At 39.6% G+C, this 21,568-nt stretch overlaps 1 protein-coding gene across 4 annotated transcripts in view; it reads right to left on the reverse strand.

Annotated features, from left to right (window-relative positions):
- Positions 1 to 14,388: 14,388 nt before the first annotated feature.
- rab11fip4b (RAB11 family interacting protein 4 (class II) b) overlaps positions 14,389 to 21,568 on the reverse strand; it is a 58,048-nt gene continuing 50,868 nt past the window's right edge. For 3 of the 4 annotated variants that reach the window (XM_069697295.1, XM_069697297.1, XM_069697299.1), the window contains 5 exons: positions 21,286 to 21,423; positions 20,946 to 21,104; positions 18,489 to 18,569; positions 17,874 to 18,017; positions 14,389 to 16,809 (listed from right to left, as the gene is read on the reverse strand). In XM_069697295.1, the coding sequence (XP_069553396.1) occupies positions 16,693 to 16,809; positions 17,874 to 18,017; positions 18,489 to 18,569; positions 20,946 to 21,104; positions 21,286 to 21,423 (639 nt within the window). In that variant the 3' untranslated portion in view covers positions 14,389 to 16,692. The remainder of the gene's footprint in view (positions 16,810 to 17,873; positions 18,018 to 18,488; positions 18,570 to 20,945; positions 21,105 to 21,285; positions 21,424 to 21,568) is intronic. The other variant, XM_069697296.1, reaches the window with a different exon arrangement.

A 21,568-nucleotide genomic window follows, 5' to 3' on the forward strand; every position in this document is an offset into this window, starting at 1 on the left:
ACACCCACACCCGCACACACACCCGCACACACCCATACAATTAACAGCTCAGCAAATAGCATATTGGCCTATGCTATGAATAATCACTCTACACTGAATGAAAAACAAAGGGAGTTGAGTTAAAATATGAGTTGGACATTTTAACAAAGAATAGCAACGGTATTCGTACACGCACACTTCTGCTGAATCCACTGCACACTCAGTTGCCAGTCAAGTTGGTACTCCTTGCCAAAAGGAATTTCTGTTATGTAGCCAGACCGACATAAATGGGGTTGGCACAAAATATGACCTGCAGGTAGGGCTGGGCAAAATATGAGTATTTATGATACGAGACTACATGTTGTCTCAGGTTTTGGATATTGTAACAATTGTTGTCTCCTCTTAGTTTTAAAAGTTGCATTATAGAGAAATGATGTAATTTTCTGAAATTATCAGACTGTTCTAGCTCTGCCATTATTAGCCTTTACATTATTGGCGAGTATGTTTAAAAAAAATGCCATTGTGTAAATATTTTGTGAAAGCATTATTTGTCATCCAAACAATAGTTGATCAATGTCACCATCGAGCTATTTGGTCAAAAATATAATGATATTGAATTTTGTCCATATTGTCGAGCACTGACTGTAAGTGTCACGCAATTAAATTAAAGATCACCTCAAACTAAAGCCTCAAAAATAACCGTACTGTTGATTACATTTTTGATAAATCAATGAATTGTCTACCAGGGGATTTTGCTGGACATAGGTCCACCACATCACCTGTGTGACACCGTTTAGTTTTGTCCTCTGCACTCACTCACTCACTGCCTCATACCCTACCGGAAACATTTCAGAAGCGTTTTTTTCAGAAAGTGTTATTTCGGCCCAGTTTTGTAAACTTCCTTGATTTGGTCATTTTTTCTTTGATTTTTGTGCTTCTTGCGTGGGTAAGTAGGATATGTTGTTATATGCCGTTAGGTTTTTATTGTTGTTACTTTCTATTTTGTTGCGCAGTAACCTACAAAGTTAATACAGTTGGACGCGGTTTGACGTCCGCTTCTGTCAAAAAAAAATAATTAAATATGCGCGCAATACTAACAAAGCGTCAAGCTGCCTCTTGGAAGCTGCTGACACGGAGATCAGCTGTGGTGGATGTGTTTGAGCAGGATCATGATACAAACGGTTCCGGTGGAAAATAGCCTCATTATAATTTATTTTGAAAAATGTCAATCACGATTTCCAATTCAAACTGCTTTTTTTTTTTTACAGTCAAAATCACAAAGCAATTTAATTTACATTGAACTGGGGAAATCAGTGATTACTCGCATGTGAAAAGCAGAATGCACACATTGTTTGGCACTTTTTCTTCATAAATAACTTTAAATAAGAAATGATTATCGAAATAGTGGAAAATACATTTCTGACGATAGATTAAATTAATTACTGACACGAATTAATTCAACTCTACACAGGATTCATAATTTATTAAAATAAACTTGAATGTGCAGCTTTATTTCATGCCCACTGAGGTTTTAAATATTCATTTCAGAGCATTTGGCCGCAGCATTATGTAGAAAGGAAGGCCCAGGGTGCAAGATGAGATTAACTAGAGCCAAAGTTTTGTATTATACATATGAGTAGTATTTCTGACTACAGCACTTTACACTAGATGAGCTCATCTGTAATTCAGAAGCAGGTCTCATCGCAATGACTGCGTGCGGAGACCCAGCAGTGGGACGCGAGACAACTGCCTGTGTGGGTGTGCATGTGTACGAGAAGGTGTGGGAGAGACAGAGTGAGCGGACGTGTGTTTTTGTGCATGTAAAGTCCCTGTAGAGTCACAGTTCTGCTCCTCAGACTAACAGTACGTCTGTGTGTTAATTCAATAAAGGAACGGCCGCCGAGCGCAAGACTCTTAATAAGCAATGTGCCTCGTCTCTTTTGTCTCCTCTCCTCTCCTCTCGTTTCCTTCTGCTACTCTTAAAAGCATGTCTGTATCCATGTGTTCTTTCCTCCCCTGCCTCTCTCTCTCTGCACCCTCTCTAACAGTATGTGCTCCCTCCCTATTCATCCCCTCCTTCTTTTTTCTCCATTTATCTCTCCTTTCATCCGTCACATAGCCGCCTCCTCCTCACCCCTCCCTCCATGTCTCTGTTCTTGTATGCGAGTGGTGGGTCTGTGGGGTTGCTTGTTATCCCGCACCTATCCAGACATCCCTCAGCTGGAAAGCCAGACAGTCAGCTGGGTGGACAGACGGAAAAAAGACGACCAGAGAGGAGGGAAGAGTGACAGCCGGGCGGCTACTGCAGCAAGACTGACAAGGCAAAAAAAAAAATTGTTTTTAAATAAACTGGACGTCAGACATCCAGAGATGCAGCAGAGACAGCCAGGAGAGTACTCTGACAAGACAGAGAGGCTGTCAGTAAGAGACTACCACGCGGGTAGTAAGATAGATAAAGGCAGGTGTGTAGGGCGCAGACAGGTAGGCAGAGTAGCCAGAGGAGCAGGTCGTCACAGGCCGGTGAGCAGCAGCCAGCCGAGCTACGAGCCCAGCATCCCAACAGGCCAAGAGGGTCAGGAGCTGCATGGCTGACAAACACTGCCGCTGTCTGGGCCTGGCACGGTACTGCAGGCGTTAACTGATGCCACGCATGGTCACAGATAACCCTTTAATTACTGCCTGTTCAGATATTTCTTTTGAAAACCTGTCCAGTCAATGGCAAAAGTCCAAAATGTAGGAAATTTGGATTTACAGCTTTAGCTTCCAAACTGTCTGATAGGAGACTTCATACTGCACGTTTAATCAACTATTTAGATTAAATGTCTGTATACTACATGTACCCTTTTGTTTTTAACCAAAAATGAAGTGTGGCCACTGTGTCAGACAAAACAAGCTATTTTAAATGATTTAACTTTCTTAGAGGTGAAGAGTAAAGGATAGTTTTTGATACTTATATTTAGAAACTGCAGTTAATTTAAAAAGAAATCTTTCAATGTTGCAGAGGAGAACATGACAAGAACATAAACAAATCAATAGCCAGCAGAACTGTCCTTGGACAAACCTAATCTACTTTGTAAATGAACTGTAACGAAAATGAATTCTTACATATTCCTCTCTTAAGGATAAAAGTTTGCGGCAATGTGATATTTTCCGATGTTGCCATTAGTAGAGTGGCTGTGGTTCAGATGGTTGTCCACTAATTGTAAGATTGCCGGTTCAATCCCCAGTTTTTTGCCTCGTTTCATGATATTCGAGACAGTTGTGATAAACTGGACCTTAACCTTGTAATATGCTGTTATGCTTCAATTTAGGAAAAATGTCTGCTAAAATTTCCTCAACTGCACCATGATCAAAGTCCTCATGCTACAAGAAGGAATGTCCAACAATAGCATTACAATGACATTGAGGAAATGGATTTACCAGAACCAGGCTTGTAGCACTTGTGCAGTGCTCCAGTTTCACCATATGGTGAAGATTTGACTCCAGGCAAAACGCCTCCTGATTCCAATCACTCTGACTCAGCAAAATTTGTTTCACTTCCCCTGCTCACCAGATGTGACAAAAGCTCTTTTCAGAACAACCTATCTAAAAACACTAATACGCTGAGACTTAATGACAGCTCCCAAGCTCGAAAACATAAAAGTTGATAATCCGTATCAGCGTTAAAGGTCTGGAGATGATTTAGCATGTAACAAGCTAACCCAGTAGGGAGGACTTCATGCAGCATTGCAGCACTTATTTATTTCATCACAAAATGAAGAAACAGTGTGCTTGGTCATTAGGCTATTGAAAGCTTTACAGTGACTACTGCCAGCTATTTCCACAGGCTATGTGCATGTTTTCCTCCATGATCTGTCACCCAGATCTCTACACTCTGGCTGTCTTCCTACTGGGTCAAGTCACAATGACAGGAAACCATGAACCTTCTTCTTCGGGAGCGATACAAGTTTCCTTTTAGAAACTCAAAGAGAAACTCAGGAAAACTGAACGTGTTCACATCCTCACAGCCTGAAACAAACCATTAAATACAATCCTCCGTTTCCACAAAGTTGAGAGAATTTAAAATTGCCAAGAAGTCATTAAAGTCAATACTGCCAAAATTCTGCGAAAAAAAAAACCCTAAATTAAATAACACTGGCATGGATCAAGACTAAGTGAGGCTAATTTTCCAAAGAGCCCCATAGTTTCCATCTTTTACCAATTTTAATGAGTGGACTGCAGATAATTGTTGTAATTCACCGGAATCTCTGCACCCTAAAACAGCCAATTTATTGATGTTTTTGTACTGGTTAGCTCTGGCTGAGCTCTAGCTCACCACAGGCATCCTCCTCTACTTGCCAACACGTTGTTACAAGATCAGTGCGGAGAAGGCACGGAAAATGACCGGACACGCAGAGGAGAGATGAAAAAGCTATGACTGGAGGTGAATCATAGAGGAGACACAGCGCATTAGCTGCTTTTCTCAACTGGCTGTACAATTTATCACTCACTACGGGAGGTCACGTAAAGGAGGGGGAAGTGGGGACGCCATCCCTTTGATACAGTACATAGCTTTTTAGATGGAGGGCTGTGAGGAACGGAGACATTTCTCTGGCGGTCATTTCCTCCTTTGGAACTGAACCCTGCATCAATATGGAGGTTTAGATCAGGAGGACAGCTGCATGACCTAAACAAAAACATTATTCTCATATTGTATATAGTATAAAATACGGTACATACAGTAAAGGGTTATAGTTAGGTCATTTTGTTAGTTAAGGCTGACTTTGCCTTTTCAGCGAGATTAAGATGTTATTTCTTGTATGTATTATGTAATCTGATGTAAAAACGAAAAAATAAATAAATAAGTAAAAAAAAAATTCCCTCTCAAATATGTATGGATTTCCTGGTCATGGGGCATTTTGCTCACTATAAAATTAAATTAAATTAAAGACAAGCCTTAGAATCAATTATTAACCCTGAGGGTTTATCATTCAAATGATAAATTATCACATAAATAATGAATCAAAGTATTTTGCTTTCACAAAGTATATTTAAATCAGTCAATCACTTTGTGAATCTTACTATATTTTTAGAACATTAATATTATGGGACACCCGAATCTGACACTCTTTTTTTAATTTAAAATTCCTTAATTTAAAATGATCTATATTTGGCCAAATATACTGAAAATCTTTTTTTGTTTTTGTCAAGAAATCTTGTGAACGGGAGAAAAGGATTCAGTAATTTCCTGAAACAGCTGGGCATTGTAGTTTTTAGCAAATGGTACAAACAAACAAGAGTAAGTTGGAGACAATTTTAAACGGTGGATAAATATATGTTTGATGCTCTTGTGGGCATTTTCCGCAGCAGGCCATCATTTGCAGGATTTACTCAGAACAAATTATAGTGGCTGCATTCATGTAAATGAATGAATATTTCAGAGCAAAACGATAGAATGTGTTTTGGCAAATGAGATTGGCATTGTACACTATAATGTTTTTGCATTTATCTGCTGAGAGAAATTTATTTTTTTCAGTGCTCAGTCACGTGAGCAGGATTTCAAGCCCGAGTTCCACAAACACTGAGAAGGGACTTTCAGTGATGCAGTCTTTATGGTTATGGTTTAAAAAGAAAAATAATTACATTTTCATATATCCTAGATGTTTCTAATAGAGGGGACAGGCATACAGTATATGTATCATGTATGGAAAACCGAATTATATACAAGATGTTATACAAAGCAGAGTATTTTCTCTCTTCAAACATGTGTTCAGCGGACCTTCAGTAGACTATACTTGTTAGTATGATCAGACCACAAGACTTATGTTTGTATGGGGTTATCAGTGTTGGACCCCTGAGTGAGAATACCGGTGATTTTCTGTGATAAAGGTCTATCCACCACCGCAGCATGTGTTTACATTGGTTAACTGCAGGAGTTTGAGCTGACCACAATCCTCCTTCCTGTCTCCTGCTGGGTCTCTTCATGTGCCAGGCTAACAAATCATTATGTTGCCAGATCAATAAGGATGATGAATGCTAAATGAATGGTCAGACTGGAACCAGAGGAAATAAGTGGCGATGATTCACATCTGAGAGATGTGGCCCTAAAGATCTGGAGTTGATTTCCCAGATCTCAGCATCTCAATTTTACTACAATCCATTTGACTACTAATGCAACAACGTAACGTAGGTGCGTCAGTGAACCAATGATATAAATGAGAAAATATTAATGTTATTTGAGTCCATTTAAACGTGAACTCCAAGCAGGAAGCTGAACTTGAGCCACGCTGCAGTGTGGATGTAGGAGGGCGAGCGGGGCCGCTCAACACAGACCTCCAGTCTATCTGTCCAAACACAGGATGTGGTGGAAGGATCCATTGGGACACCTAGAGGCATTAATCACACACCGAGATTACAACATGTAAGAGACATGTCATTTCTTAACATTGTAAGTGTGACACCAACCCCCCAAAATGGTAATGCAAGACTATTCCAGCTACATCAGCATGCAAAGGGAAACCCCTTCAATGCTACAGCAGATATACTTTTTTATGATTGTAGTTGATGAAGATTTATGCATGTGAAGCCACCTCTCAGAGCTACGTTAGTACCCGTGATAATGAATAACAGATGGGCTTTGTGCACAGTCTGATGGCGTTTAGGAGGACTTTGAATGAGTAAACTTAGCTTTCGTAAATAACAGTTACTTCTATACAAAACAGGACACATGGACGTGAAAAAAAATGACAGTTAAATACGGTCTTTTTTAGTTTTGTTTCTGAGATAGAGTTATTCGCAGTCACAAATATTTAATAAACTTTCTAGGATCAAATAAACAGCATCTGTGAATTCTGCATTCGAGTGGATTTTCACCGTAGCGGATGCCAAGTTTTCTAAGAATGATCACAGCTCGGGTAAATCAGCAGTGACGTTGAGTATGGGTCAGCTTACTGCAAAACTCATGCTTCAAACAGACAGAGAGCAATAGAGATTAACATCAACAGTCAGACAATCATCCATGCATCCAGTTTCTATATAATTCTGTTCAGGGGTGGATATGCTCGAGGCTATCCCAGCATGCATTGGTCGGGCGGCGGGGTGCATCTTCAACAGGTTGTCACTCTACACAAAGAAAGACGTCTACATTCGCTTACGGGTACACACAGTATTTTCAATTGATGTAACCTGCGTGTCTTCAAACTTCAAGGGCCAACAAGAGCACGTGGAGAGCTCCCACCCAGACACACAAGGCACATAAAAAAGTCCACCTTCCTGCAGAGACATGAACACACTAACCAGTGAGAGACTGTTTCCCCCTGACAGATTCATTCCTGTGGCAGTTTCGAAAACATCATGTCATATTTCCTTTATGTGTGACACTCTAGTCCAAACTGTCTGAACACTTCTGGGAGACTTACAAAATTCTCAGTGAGTATTCAGCCCCCGTCTGCAAACATTTATCTACAAATGTCTGCAAAAACCAGAATAGTACAACAGTATCCTTCTTATTCCATGTCATCACCACTCCTTCAGTCACGTTTGTCCCCAACATCAACAATGGAATTCACACAGAAGGCTGAGGAACATCAAAAGCCACTTCAGCTCTTTGATAGTGACGGATCTGATGTTGCAATCTTTCTACTTTCATGCTTAGAAAAAAAAGAAGAGCTGCTTAAAATTCAACTGCAAACTCTCATCAGAGCGCCACAGTTGTAGATTTCAATAGATTATGATCTTGGCCTACTACTGACATGGTGTCTGCGAAGTTTATTGATTTAGTATATCAGATAATGTCTTTGAACTCAGTAACTTTCCAGCAACCCCACCATTGCAATCGGAATCAAACCAATGGGAGAAACAGTGTTGAGCAGTGTGCAAGTAAGTGCTTGTGTTTCCCAAGTCCTTGGGAATGAACCCATTGAACTCCCTAAGGTGTGTGGAAATACCTCAAAGAAGACCAAATCTTACACTAACTCCACCATCTAGTGTCCAAAAGCAGTCATTGCCTCTAAAATTAACTTTAAGGGGCAACAAATTGGCAGATTTACACCAAGGGAGCAAATTCATTGGTTTATGTGGTTAAACCGCAGCAAATTCATCTCGAGATGGAAACATGCGAGGTAGAACATTTGATTTATTGTGGTTGAAAAAATTATGGCATAAACAAGCAGATGCTGTTGCTACGTAATCAAATCATAATCACTTGGTTAAGTCTGCAGTTCCATGAGTGTCAAATTAAAATAGCTGCTTCAGGCACTTGTGAACATGTGCAAATTTATAAGCAATAAAATTAATTGGCTCAAAAGAGCAACTTATGACAACAGCACTCCCCTTTCAGGCATTCTAAAACTTAAAACATGTTAAAATGATCATTTAAACTCTTTAAATACCAGAAAAAATAAGAAAATATGAATTGGAAATGAAACAGGAAATGCATTACCATTTTCAGTTCAGCACTACAAGCAGCAGTGCAACTGCTAAGTTTGGTAGTTAACTAAAACCATTCTTTAAGATTAGAAAAGGCTAACAAATGATGTTGTTGCTGAATAAAACAAAAAAATAAATCTGAATCTAAAATGAAAAATAAAACCTACAATAAATAAACAACCTGGCTGCAACCTGCAGTAGACTCCCCCTATATTCTTTAACCTGTGATGGCATTTAACCTATTTGATTTTGAAACTTTGAATTGATGCTAACCTAGAGAAAGTTTTAAATTGAATTCAAATACTTCTACTAAACTTAACTGACGAAACAAATATTTAAAGCATAGGCATCCTCCAGGATCCCCAAATAGGTGAAAATCGGGAACCAGTAAAAGCTAGATATATATGATTTCTGATATCACCTACTTCCCTAACACATGCATACGTCACGTATACATCTGGCTTACTCGTTAGTGTCTGCAAACTGGTCTGGCTCGGTGGGGTAGCTGTAGCGGCACCAGTGGATGGGGCGTGGGTGGTGTACGGCTGGGCTGTAGCCGGCTGTCACCGGCTGGTCCACCGCGTCCGTTTGCTGAAGTGTCAAATCACGCAGAGCAAAATGGAGCAAATCGTCTGGACCTGGAGGAGGCACAGAGAACCAGAGAAACAGCTGCCGTGGTCTGACCTGAATCCTTAAAATAGCGCCGAGACCAAACATCAGCTTGAATTAAAACAGGGTCCCGAAAAGTCGAAATTGTCCGTTACGATGTTATCTGCTTTTCAAGCCCAAATCTAAGGAACAATCCTGTAGGTTCAACTGGGCTCCAGAGGACAGTGGCAGACACAAAGCAAGGAGCTAAAGTGCAGTACAGAAAACCACCGTTATCACGTATAAATAACATGTTTTATGTAATCTGATTTTGTACATTCTTACAGTTGACCCAACATGACTGCAGTGGTAACTCAGGATGCATTATAACAGCACGCTATCCATATCAGCCAATAAAGGCTTTAAAATGAAATATTGTCATTGTCCCAAAATGACAATACAACAGTCATATTAATTATGCCGAAATGCTCTATGCCACGTCCCCGGTGCGAAGGTGTGCATGCAGTGCGACATAATCACATCTCTTGCAGTATGGAGTTTTTGTTTTTCCAGTGTCCAAGACAGATAGCAAGTTACTTTGTATTCGAGTGTCTCGGGGAAAGAATCATGAAAACCTGTTCATTTTTGAAATGCATTGTATTTTACTTCTGCATTTGCCACTGGCCTATCAAAGTTAGAGGTAGGCATAATCATAACTGCACTACAGGACAGACTTGATGCTCTCTCCAATAAGGTAGAAAAAAATATTTGAATATATCAGCAATCGGACAGAAGAGTTGGAAAATATTGGTATATTGGAAATCCATAAAAAATTTTTTTTTTTTTTTTTTTAAATAAATCCAATATTGTACACCCCTAGTGGTAACAATACTACAGTAATTATATTTTTACTGCAAGATAAATTGATGCTCAGATATGTAACCGCAAAAATATGCAGATAAACTTACTAATGTGTATTTCAGCATTTGGTGACAGTATACAGTGTCAATACAGCGCTGTGGAGAGAGAGCAACTGTCATTTGAAAATGTTTTTGTCTTTACCATAAGGTTTGATTCCAAAACACATCTTTTCCCATTCAGTGAGTTTGAGCTCTTGGATCTCATTTTCCCAGTCTTCCTCCTGTTGCGGTTGTGCAGAGTTTTCCTGATGGGCGACGTCAGTGTTTCTGTGAAAAGGGCTCAAGTTAACTACACTGTTCCAGAGGGATTGTTTAATGACTGGAGAAGTGAGCAAACATAAAACTCAATTACTGCCAATGTGGCTGTTTGTAGCAGTGGGAGCTATCAGAGTAGTAGTTAAACATGTTGGGGGAAATTCTTACGCTGTGATGCTGTGAATTAGATGAAAACATTAGTATCCCATTCTAAAACATTTTCATTAAATATAATGCTACAGCCCGGTTAGCTTTAGGCTAAAACTGAAGGCAAGTGGAACAGCTGGCACCACCACTGGCCAAAGGTAACAAAAAATTCCTATTTATGCTTTTAAAGCGCACTCATTAACACCGTATTTCTTCTTTCTTCTTTAAACACGGTAACCTGATTGTGTGAACAATAATTTGTACTTTTACATGGGCTTCTGAGCTGTTTCCCGTCGTTAAATCTGAGTTAACTGGCAGCAGGTCTTATATTTAACAAGCAGATATGAGAGTGATATCAAACTTCTCAAAATTTTTGCGAGAAAGGCTATACTAGTCTTAAAACAGTAGTTTGCTCAAAATAAAAAGCAAAGCATTCAATGTTCTACCCTCTCAATTGAATCTCCATTCAACAGTGACACAAGTATTATATGTAGAAGTATTTCTTCCTATGCACAGCACACCACCTTAAACAGGAAAAACTTCAGTCACCAGACTGGAGGAAGGAATTATGAATGACTGTGTACTTTGGCATGAACGATTTATTGAAAGCAGGTTATAGATGGGTTGCGCACCTCTGCTTGTGTCTGAATCTTTTCCATCTTCTTCTTTGGTCCTTCCCCGATGCTGATGAACTCAGATCTGGTACCTTTTGGTCTAAGTTATAGGGGGGAGCAACAGTTTCTCTCCTGGTGGCCCCATTGATTGAGATACCAGCTGGAACGACTGTAGCAGCCGCTGAGCCATCAGCAACATCTGAAATCGTGCTTCCTTCTTTCCTGAGCGTCTTTGGAGGTGCTACTTTTTTCCTTCTGCCTCTGTACTCGTGGTTAATATAACCATTAACCATGCATGGCGGTTTGGGACCGGATAGCGTGCCAGCTGGTGTTTTCCTTGTGGTTTTACTGACAGCAGCTGAGGAGCCTTTGTGAACAACTGCTCCATTAACCAAACCTGTGCCTGGGAGGCAACCATTGACCAGCTCATTTGCTTGACAGGTGCGCCGACACGTTCCCTCTCTTCCACCTTCAAAGTTCATATCATGCTGAGGCATCGCGTCACCTGTAATGTACAGTTGAAGGGGTTGATGTCAGTGCACACAGGAAGCAAAACATCTGGAAAAACATCACAGACTTATTAAGATAGAACACAATATTCCACTGATCGCAAAACAGAGTATACTAATTTTTATTTAATAAGAAGTGTTGTATATTTTCATGAATATATATATAAATCCCATGTTTTCTAATCCAGGATTAGAAAATCAATCTTTCTTTAGTTCTGATTTTCAAAGCAACAGTAGACTGAATCACCCTGATCCGGATATACATTTTTCAAGATCACCAGTGCTCTAAATAGGACAAATGATCACGATGTAGGCTGCACGTAAAGAACAACGGGTAGGATCGTGCATAGGTTTACTTGAAGTGCTTTAACTTGAAGAAACAGAAAACAGAATAAAACCACAGAAACATCTCCTTTCAATGCTCATCTCACCCACAACAAATAAGTAAAATAAAACAAATATCCTAAACATTACCCACAAATGTTTGTGGATATTTTGAACATGTGTTTTATAAACCAAAAGAAGGATAAATGGCAAACAGTTTACAAAATTGAGACTTTTCAGAGTTCTTCTTTCTTTGTAGAGACAACAGCTTTTGGAAGCTCTGCTTTTAGGAGTTGGATTTGGTTTGTTGTAGTTATTGTGTACATGTTATTGAAGACCCACACTAGTGCCTTCTCTGAATGAAGGACTGGCTGGAGGTGCAATGAAGGAGGAAAATGTTAGAAACTACTTTTTACTGGTTCATCTCAAATGATTGTGTCATTGTAATCAATTTAAACTACACATGGGCTACTGACTGCACTAAACTGTCAGAAAAAAAATGATCTTAGGATTTTACAGCCGAAACCTTTGGCGTCAATAACATATCAGAAACCGACATGCTTATATACTGAAGAACACCGAGGACTTTACTGAAATAAAACTTTCAAATGGAAAATGGGTATCAGAGGTAGTCATACTTCCCATCCTGTTCAGTAAATTAGATTTTTAGTGAGTGTAATCTTGGCCAATGTTTAAAAGTTGGTAAACTTAGCTCTGGTTCCAACATTTAATCTGGGACCATTTACTTTTATTGTGTTTGAACATCTTTGAATTGATGAATCGAATAAATTGGAACTCAAAATATTTGTACTGGCATGTAATTTAGCTAAATCTAACCCTGAAGTCGGGCACAGTTACTGCAGTAATCTCACTGAACCTTTTTTTTTCTTTCTAAAAGTAAAGACTTTACTTCCACTCATCTTTCCAGTCTTATTTCACAATTGGTTGCTCTTGCTGTGCTAGCTTCGGTTTGGTGCACTTTGGTGCAAGGTGTTCCTTTTATAAGCAAGCAAATACACCCAATTGATGTTTAGCTACCTACCCATGCTGAACGACAAGTCATTACTTTGGCTCTGTGCCTGCAGTTACACACTTCCTCTAGCCAGCTTAGCTAACGATAGCGTTTTTTTGATTGACAGCTATCAGTCACGTTGGCACCCAACAGCTGATGTGCTTAAACAGGGGGGAGAAATGCAGCACGCGGCTAAGGCAAACACTAATGCGTCTTTCTAATTAAAACCTATTTCATTAACGAGCTACTCCTTCTGTCAGAAGGACGTCTTACCTTTTGCCGCCAGCAGCACAAAACGACCGAAGAGGAAGCAGGACGATCGTCCGACAGGAGGCGCCGCGTCACACGTGTTTTGTTGTTTTAGGTGGTTTGAATCCACTTCAAATGTCTTTGGTAAGAATGCCCCAACACAAACCTGCCGTGTATTTTGAGTATCAGACATTAACCCCATGTGTACTTTTGAGAGGTGATTCCGTTTTGTTTGTTCCCTTGCAGATGACGATAGTTCGGTGGGAAAAAAAAACAAAAAACAAAACAGTTTAGGATCCAACAGCGACCTCTGGTGGCAAAACATCAACTTTTCTGTTGTGTACTATAAACTTATTTTGTGCCTTCGTCATATTTTCCAGAGGCCAGGCTGTAATGTAGCCTAATTGCCATTACAATCTTTTTTTTTTTTTTTTTTTTTTTTTTTTTTTTTTTAAAGGCCTTGCTTAAACATAGAGGAGTCATAAATCTTGCCTATGAATGCTCTAAAATTGGTCATAATCACTAATCACGTCGGGCTCGCCCTGACTTGCTGGCCCCACCCGGCCCCGCCCTCGTATACCTTGCCCAGGCGATGTTGAGTTTAAAGTTGTACATTTTGGCGGGTAGAACCACTAACAAGTTATCAGTGCAGCCACTTCACCAATAAGTTCTCAACTAAAAGGATTCAAGTCTGCTTTGACATTTGGAGCCTCCACGACCAACTCTGACAATCTTTCTCGGCGCTGAAAAGCGTCTTCAGCGAGAGTCCAGAGGAACTGTTGCCCCTTAAAGATCGCCAGATGATGACGCAAGTGGAAATAACATTTGCTGAGGAGATTTAATTCTGCAGTGCCAGTTGACCAGCTTTATTAGGCACAACCAGCAACAGAGAAGGTGAGTGGACTATTTCCATTTATATAAGCCGACTGTGTCTGCTATTGATTCAATATTTAGTTTTCAATGCACGCTTTTCCGTTCCAACAATACTAAGGATAACATATAACCTTATTAAAAATGCACATTAAAGTGCTGTGAAGTGCGCCAGTGTGTATGCCACACTTCACAGCACTTTGCAGTTTCCATGGTGATTTTGTTTGCCCTTTGCAAAAATCCAATGGCCGTCCAATTTTTTTTTCCATCACGAGTTCTTTGCGCACAAAATAAAACTTAATTCAGATTTTTTCAATCAGTTATGCAACCAGCTTAAAATTGGTTATTTTCAGGCCAGCTCAAATGTTTTTTTATTTAGAGTAGACTACCACACAAATTGGCAGCAACAACAGCTGCAAACAGCATAAGTGGTTAAATGTTTTAGAAATTATGGCCCATTACAACTGTGGACAATTAAATGAAAGTCAACATGATAGAAATGTCATGAAGCGACATCACTGCCAAAGCCATTTTATTGCCATTTAAAGAGACTACATCCCACTAGATAGCCCTAAGAATGAAAAATGTAAGAGCTACAAGACATCCATTTGTGACGTTTTTTTTTACAGCTCAATGTAATGTACTTTTTCTTTTTTTTTTTAAACTAGAATGGCACAAGCAGCAATAGAGTGAAAAGATTTGTGAAGCAAAACAAGACACAAATCAGCAGGTATTGGTAATAAGTTAATATTGCTAATAATGCTCACCGTTTAAGTTAGGAAGACAGTTTAAAGCTAATTGAAAATCAGTGGACTCACAGTTCTAACAAAATTAACAGAAAAATGCAACAAAACATCGCCCACAAAATAAAAAAATAAAATAAATCATTACATTGACAAAATATAACCTGGCTTGCGTACCATAAAACGCATTGTGCTAAACTGCTAGCAAGGACATTGAAGCAACACCAAGTTCTTTCTTGATAAAACTGTATAAAATAGTTTTCTTAGTATCAATCTGAAAAAGAGGGGTGAGTGGCACATGAATACAAATTATCACTATATAATTACAACATTTACAAGTCCAGAAAATATGTCAGACATAGACTGTACCTTCAAAAAACGGTGTAAATCTGTAGCAACATTGTCTTGAAAAATGTCCTCAAAAGGCACAGACAGAAGAAAATGGGAACCATGCAAAATAAAACAAAATGTTTTTTTTGTGCAAGGAAGCAAAACTCAAGTTTAGAATAATCACACAGTACAGCAGATCGTAATTGTTTCCGCTATCAAAACGATGCCCTCTTATTACAGTACTGAATACGCTAACATGTGTTACAACATGTCTGAACCAATTTGAGATTTATAGTCAAAAACGCCCTTTTGGCCACACAGAAAGGGAAATAACGAGTTGTACATTCATGATATTTACAGTATAAGAGAGTTTCAGAGAGCCGTCGGGCCTTTAACTACAATCCGCAACTTGCAGGTGTCCATGAGATTGCTAATCCTGTCTTTTTAGTACCAAAAAAAGTGACGTCCAGTTTCTGAGTCGCAAACCCTCTGACCACAGAAAGATGACTCGTGTTACGACGGCCACACATCCTGTACATTCATCTCATTACATTTCTGTGCAACTTCATTTGGGTCTATTGCTAGCAATAGTGAATCTTTTCAAGCTCGAGCTTTGCCAGCAAATAGCAGCCACGGCAGTTAGTTTCAAGACACTCCTTGGTTGCAGCTTCGGTGCCGTAAAGTGACACTCTACTCCTCATCTGTACCAACTAAGGGCCACTTCTCAGTGAAAGATATTCACTATTGGACTGATTGACACTGCAAGTGCTGTTGCAAGGTTTCCTGGAAGACATGTTCTCAATATGATTTTTTAAAAAAATAATAAAAATTTAAAAAAAAATTCACCTTAAATGCACCTTCATCGACTTAACAAAAAGCCTCCTTTGCCAGCATACGTGATCCAACATGTAACATCCCTAATTCTTCAGGGTAGACTCCCTTGCTGAATTAATTTTCAGGTAATTATAATCGAAGCATTTTTCTTTCACCTTCTCTGACTACCTCCTCTTCTTTTCTCAATCTTCTTTTAAAACGTGCTCGTCATGTCATCACATGCATTCAGGGGGCACCTGCATTATAGGAGAGAAGAGACTGGCAGGTCACAGGTTAGGCAACAGTGGACTGATCTGCCTTCATGTCTGTCTCACAGTTTTAAAGTCTGCTTGCCAACTTGTTCGCTGTATTTCCCCCCAAACAATTCTCTCTTCACCGTACCAAACTGCTTGTCTGTGAATAACACAGCTAATATTACACCAGGATACAGTATTATAAGTTAGTTATATTGTTCCAGTTTTTAGGCCCAAGTCCATTATGTCCAGTGTTCTACATCAGACGGCCGAGTCAATCTTCAGCACAGGATATGTCTGCGAAGAAGTCTCTGGTTTTGTCACGAGATCAAAGTTGTGACAGAAAATACAGCTCACAGCATAGAAGGAGAATAAAAACAGGACAGGTTGAGTTGAACAGTCACAGTAGTATATCCATCAGTCAGTGAACAATCACTGGCTGAAAAAAACAACTCCCTTTAGTTCAGTGCAGAATCTCCTTCTACTTCGACTGCAAGAGAAGTCCTTCTCACCATGAACAGCAGGGGGCGATGTAAGTCTATTTATATCAGACCAGCTGTGGTTCTCTGCTTTCTGTCTGTTAAGGTTCCAGACTCGGGTTGCGGGTTCTGATAAAACAACTGGAATGATCTTCCTTAACCCGAGATCAGGAACAGTTCTCATTCCAGTTGAGTTACTGCTAGTTCTTGATCTCCAGAATGGAGGGGTTGTGGTCCAGGATGGACAGGATGATTTTGTCCATGTACTGTCTCAGGCGTAAGTTGATTTCCTCCTGCTCCTTCAGGGCTTCCATTAACTGTGAAGAAATAAGTATGACAGACATGTTCTTTTCTGTTTATCAGTAAAGTACGCTGTTATCCATCGTAGAGTTTTACTATGACAGAGGTTCTCAGTTTCACTCTGGGACGTACAGTATTGTTAGAATATTCTATTCTTTGCTTTGCCTACATACAGATTCTTTTCGCAAGAATCAAGGACATAAACTGTATGATGCTGCTTGGGGTTGAAACTAACACTTATTTTCTCTATTGATTAATTATTTGGTCAATAAATTGAAATAAATTGGTAAAAGAAAAACGTTGATCCAACTTCTTGTTTTGATCGATCAAGAATCCAAAACGAGAAACAAAACAAAACAAAAAAATCATTTTTCGAATCAAGATTTAACAAATCTGCACTTAAAAGAGGGTGAAGCAGGAAAAGGTTTGGCTATTTATGCTGAAAAAAATTCCTTACAGGTTCAGTGTGTAGGATTTAGGGAGCTCTATTGACATACATAGAATATAATTCTCATAATCATGTTTTCATAAATGTACCATCACCTGAAACTCAAAATTGCTGTTTTGTTAGCTTAGAATGAGTTTGTCTTATCTACATGGGGACACGTTTCCACAGCAGCACAGAAGAACCAAACGCTGGCTCTAGTGAGGGCCTCTCATGTTTCACAGCCATCGTAGACATTCATACAACGCTTAACAATGTTTGCAATCCGCAACCTCACAACTTGATGACACTAAATCCTACACTGCTTTAAATCATCAATTATCAAAATGGATGCTAATTATTGATGTGGCAATCGATTAATCTTTTTTAAGCTGGGATCATCTATTTCTGTGGGAGTAGTTTGCAGTTACGTATGAGATATAGCCAATTAGCCATGTTGACTACCTGCACATTATGCAGATCTAGACTAATGCAACATCTCCTGTCATGCTGTGAACTGCCCTAGAAATCCAGTTTTGCTCCAACATGCTGTAGCATGACAATCCATTCAGCAAGCTCAGTGGTTTGCAGTATAGTCATCACAACACAGTCACAGAAGTGTTCGTGTTCTTCGTCTGTATGTCATCTTGATTTTACCTGGTCTCTGGAGGCGTTATCGATCTCAGCAGCTAGAGATTGGGCCTTGGTCTGTGTGGCAAACAGGGTCTTTGCTTCATATAAGCTGAGGCTGAGGATCTGACCATTCAGCTCCTCATTCTGCTCCTTCAGCTTCTGGTTCTCCTGAAATACAGGGTCGGGGTGGGAGGTACAGGACAAAGAGACAGAAAAAGGAGATAAGTATTTGGACCGTAAAGTGTATTATGAGTGGCGATTCTTAAAAAAAAAAAAAAAAAAAGTTGGCCACTACTCAAGCCTCACTCAACCCACATGACATAACACTGCACGTTGCACCTCATCCAGCAGAAAACACAGCAATGCACATCTATTTTGGCAACACCTACAGGACATAACATGGGTTATGCGTGTTACAGAACAAACGGTTCCCCTGCTTTGTCTGGTGTGTTATGAAAGCTCCATGATTAAGTTGCTTTTAACTGCTGACAAGAGGTCAGTTTGCTTTTCCCTTGTTACATCGTTTACCATTAGTAAGGGAATTGCAGCGCCGACCTCAATTCTACTCGGGCAAGTTCACACTACTCCATTGTGATTAGTGGTTAATTGGGAGGTCAAAGGTCACAGAAGCAATTTTACCATCAGACCGGGACGGAGCCGAGCCCCAGACAACACCAGGTGCTGGAATTCAGGGGGGAGAAAGTCCTGGGACACAAATCGCTGGACACACACATACAGACATTTACAGAGGTGCACAGGCAAGCATAAGAGAGTGAGGTCATCCTGATCATGGATGACTCAGGGTAGTGTCTCCCAAATTAAGAGTTGCTACCTGCACAAAACTTTATTATTTAACCGACCAAGCACAATTGAAGACATACATACAAAAGACATACATACAAAAGAAGCAACTGCAGATTGACGGCAGTATAAAACTATTTTTATAACTTCAGTTCTTGCTTGCCTTGTTGTGTGTTGGTGTTCATTATGACCCAAGAGCCCAACGCACAACAGAAATTTGAACAATAAAGAGTTTTATTGAAAATGAGGGAAAAGTACACAATAAAAGACGGGGATCCTGACATGCCTGCGTTCAGTGAGAAGTTTGGCCCGAGACTACAAGAGGACATGGTCCTTATCATCTTAAGTCACTGATAAGATATGCACGTTGTACGAATCAGCAATTCTGACTGACTGACTCTGTTTCATCAAAAAGTTATCTCAAAGTTTTGAGTGTTATTTCTACTTCTGCTTTTTATATTGCCTTTGTTTTGGCTTAGTGACTTCATTTCTTCAGAAACAGGCTTCTATAAAACTACTTTAGCCCGTCTAGTCAGAATGGACATCCGAAAAACTCTTTCATCTACTCTTTTATCTCAAATGTTTACTTTGCACCAGGTCTGTATACAGTCACAGTTAGTAGGAGTACTTGTGTTACAGATCAGGGAATATAAAGAACACGTACTCTGCAGCTGCTATTCTAATAAAAGGCGATAAAGCTTCGTTGATCTCCACTCTCTTCAATGTTGAAATATCAGCACATTATGTTGAGGGCAGCACTGCTTTAAGAAGAGATTTTAAATTCTATGAGACATAGGAAGTGGCTGTCATTGTTACTGTAGCCCTCAGCCCCACTCACAATGTATAATATGTTCTGCCTAAATACAATCTCTTTCAATGTGTGTCCCAGGTGCGTCTGGTGTCTGCAGCCATGAAAATGCCAAATCCTTCCATGATTTATGGAATGAGAACAATAATGGCAGCACATAAACCAATTTATTGTGCGTAGGTGTGTGCAGGTATTGTGTGTATGTGTGTGCAGGTATGTCCTCTCAGGAGCTTCAGAATTGGTCAAAATATAAAAAGTGTATTGTAATGTTTTGCTGTGCTGCACATTTTATGGAAAACATGGCTAAAACTATAAAGTTGTAATTTCACAATTGTATAAAAAAAGAAAACATCATATATACTGAAAGGATCAGATGAATTCACAATCTTTTTTTAGAATAATTACAAATTCAAAGAGGGATAGTCAGAGACATGCTGCAGAGTGCATTAAGTAGTGAAAATACATATGATTGATACAATGATTTGTAAAAACAACCAAAACATTTATCGAATTAAGATACTTTAAAAATCAAGGACAGGAAAACAATTTCTTCCACGTATGAAGTAACTAAAAGAACTAGTTGTCAGCTAGGATACTTCTGCTCCTGCTGCTTTAATGTTCCTCTCCTGGAATCAATTAAACCCCTAAAAAATAAGATTACAAGTTTTTAAAAGGATCCCCTTATGCCTTAAAGTGCTTTTGATGTAACTCTACACTTTTGCCGTATTCAGTATGTGTGGATCTATGAATTAGCAAGTAGCAGCTGGAACTATTTCCACCCACCTCCCTCCGCTGCTCCCGTGCAGCTCGAGTTGTAGCTCCATGACATGTGAAGCCCCACTGTTGAATGTTATTGCTTTGTGACATATGAAGCAATGGTGTTCTGAAAGGGTCGGACTTTCACTGCAGTTCCAAAGTGCAAACGCTCAGCCATGGTGTCGACTGCTTTTTTCACTCATTATATGTGATTTAGCATGTAAAAATGGTAAAAACATGATTTCCATTGGAGATGGTCTTTAATCAAATAATCCATGATGAGAAATGGAATAGTGATATCATTATTCCATTTATCTACATGTTATGTTGCTTTCCGTCTGTGAGATCTTAATTCTCACTGATATGCATCTAACACCTTGCTGTGCTTCCAAACATACATTTAAAAAGGCTTTTATCTTTTAATAAGAATAGAAATCCTCTATCACTGTGATTTGCCTTCGACAAAGTTACAACCATATTCAGATGTTTTTGAAAATCCTTACATTTCTTATGTACAGCGACCATTCTGGAGACTAGCAATTAAATAAACATTAATGGTATTTAAATTTTTTTTAATTTTTTTTTTTTTTACAAAATGTGCCATGTTGCTTCCCATTCTCTAAAATCAACATTATTAAATGATCTCAGCATCTTAAAGCCCATTCATCAGCTACAATACTTCCTGGGCTGACCATGCACACAGCGATTTGAACAGCGCTCTTCATCAGTACCTGCTTCAGCCTCTTGACCTCATGCTCTAGTTCCACCTCTCTGGTCCTGCTGCTGAAGTCTGCAAGCCCAGAGGACGAGCTGCGGCTCCGGCCAGGCTTCTCTGCCTCCAGCTTGAAGAGTTGCAAGTGCTCCAGCTCTCGACGCAGGTCCTCTATCAGCTACACACCAGACAAAGGAGAGATGAACCGTGTTATATAATGCCGAGGCAGCATTTTGGAGGTGTAAGTGCATGAGCTGATATAACTGCAGTGAGAGAGAGAAATTGCAGAGAGGGAGTGAGTGGTTGAGCAAACAATCCACTTTGCAGTGTGTCTGATTACATAAAACAATCCCTCCCACCTCCTGCATGGCTTCCTTCTCTTTATGGAATTGGAGCCTATTCTGTCGCAGTTTGTCCATCATCTTTTTGTAGAGGTCCATCTCATCCTTCAGCCGCAGACTGGTATCCTCCAGCTTGTCTGTCATCCTTTGCTTCTCCTGAGGATGCACGAACATATACACAGTTAAAGTTTAAAGTTTCTTCTTTTATGTTTGTAGTATCGAGTGTTTTCCAGAGCGTACTTAGAGTATCAACAAATAGAGTTATAGACTATAGTCGTATTATGGACTATCTTATTTTCTG

The sequence above is a fragment of the Brachyistius frenatus genome, unplaced genomic scaffold, assembly GCF_029030835.1.
Source record: "Brachyistius frenatus isolate BFR_SWC_R1_liver_20210118 unplaced genomic scaffold, ASM2903083v1 Contig_23, whole genome shotgun sequence".
NCBI classification, from domain to species: Eukaryota; Metazoa; Chordata; class Actinopteri; family Embiotocidae; genus Brachyistius; species Brachyistius frenatus.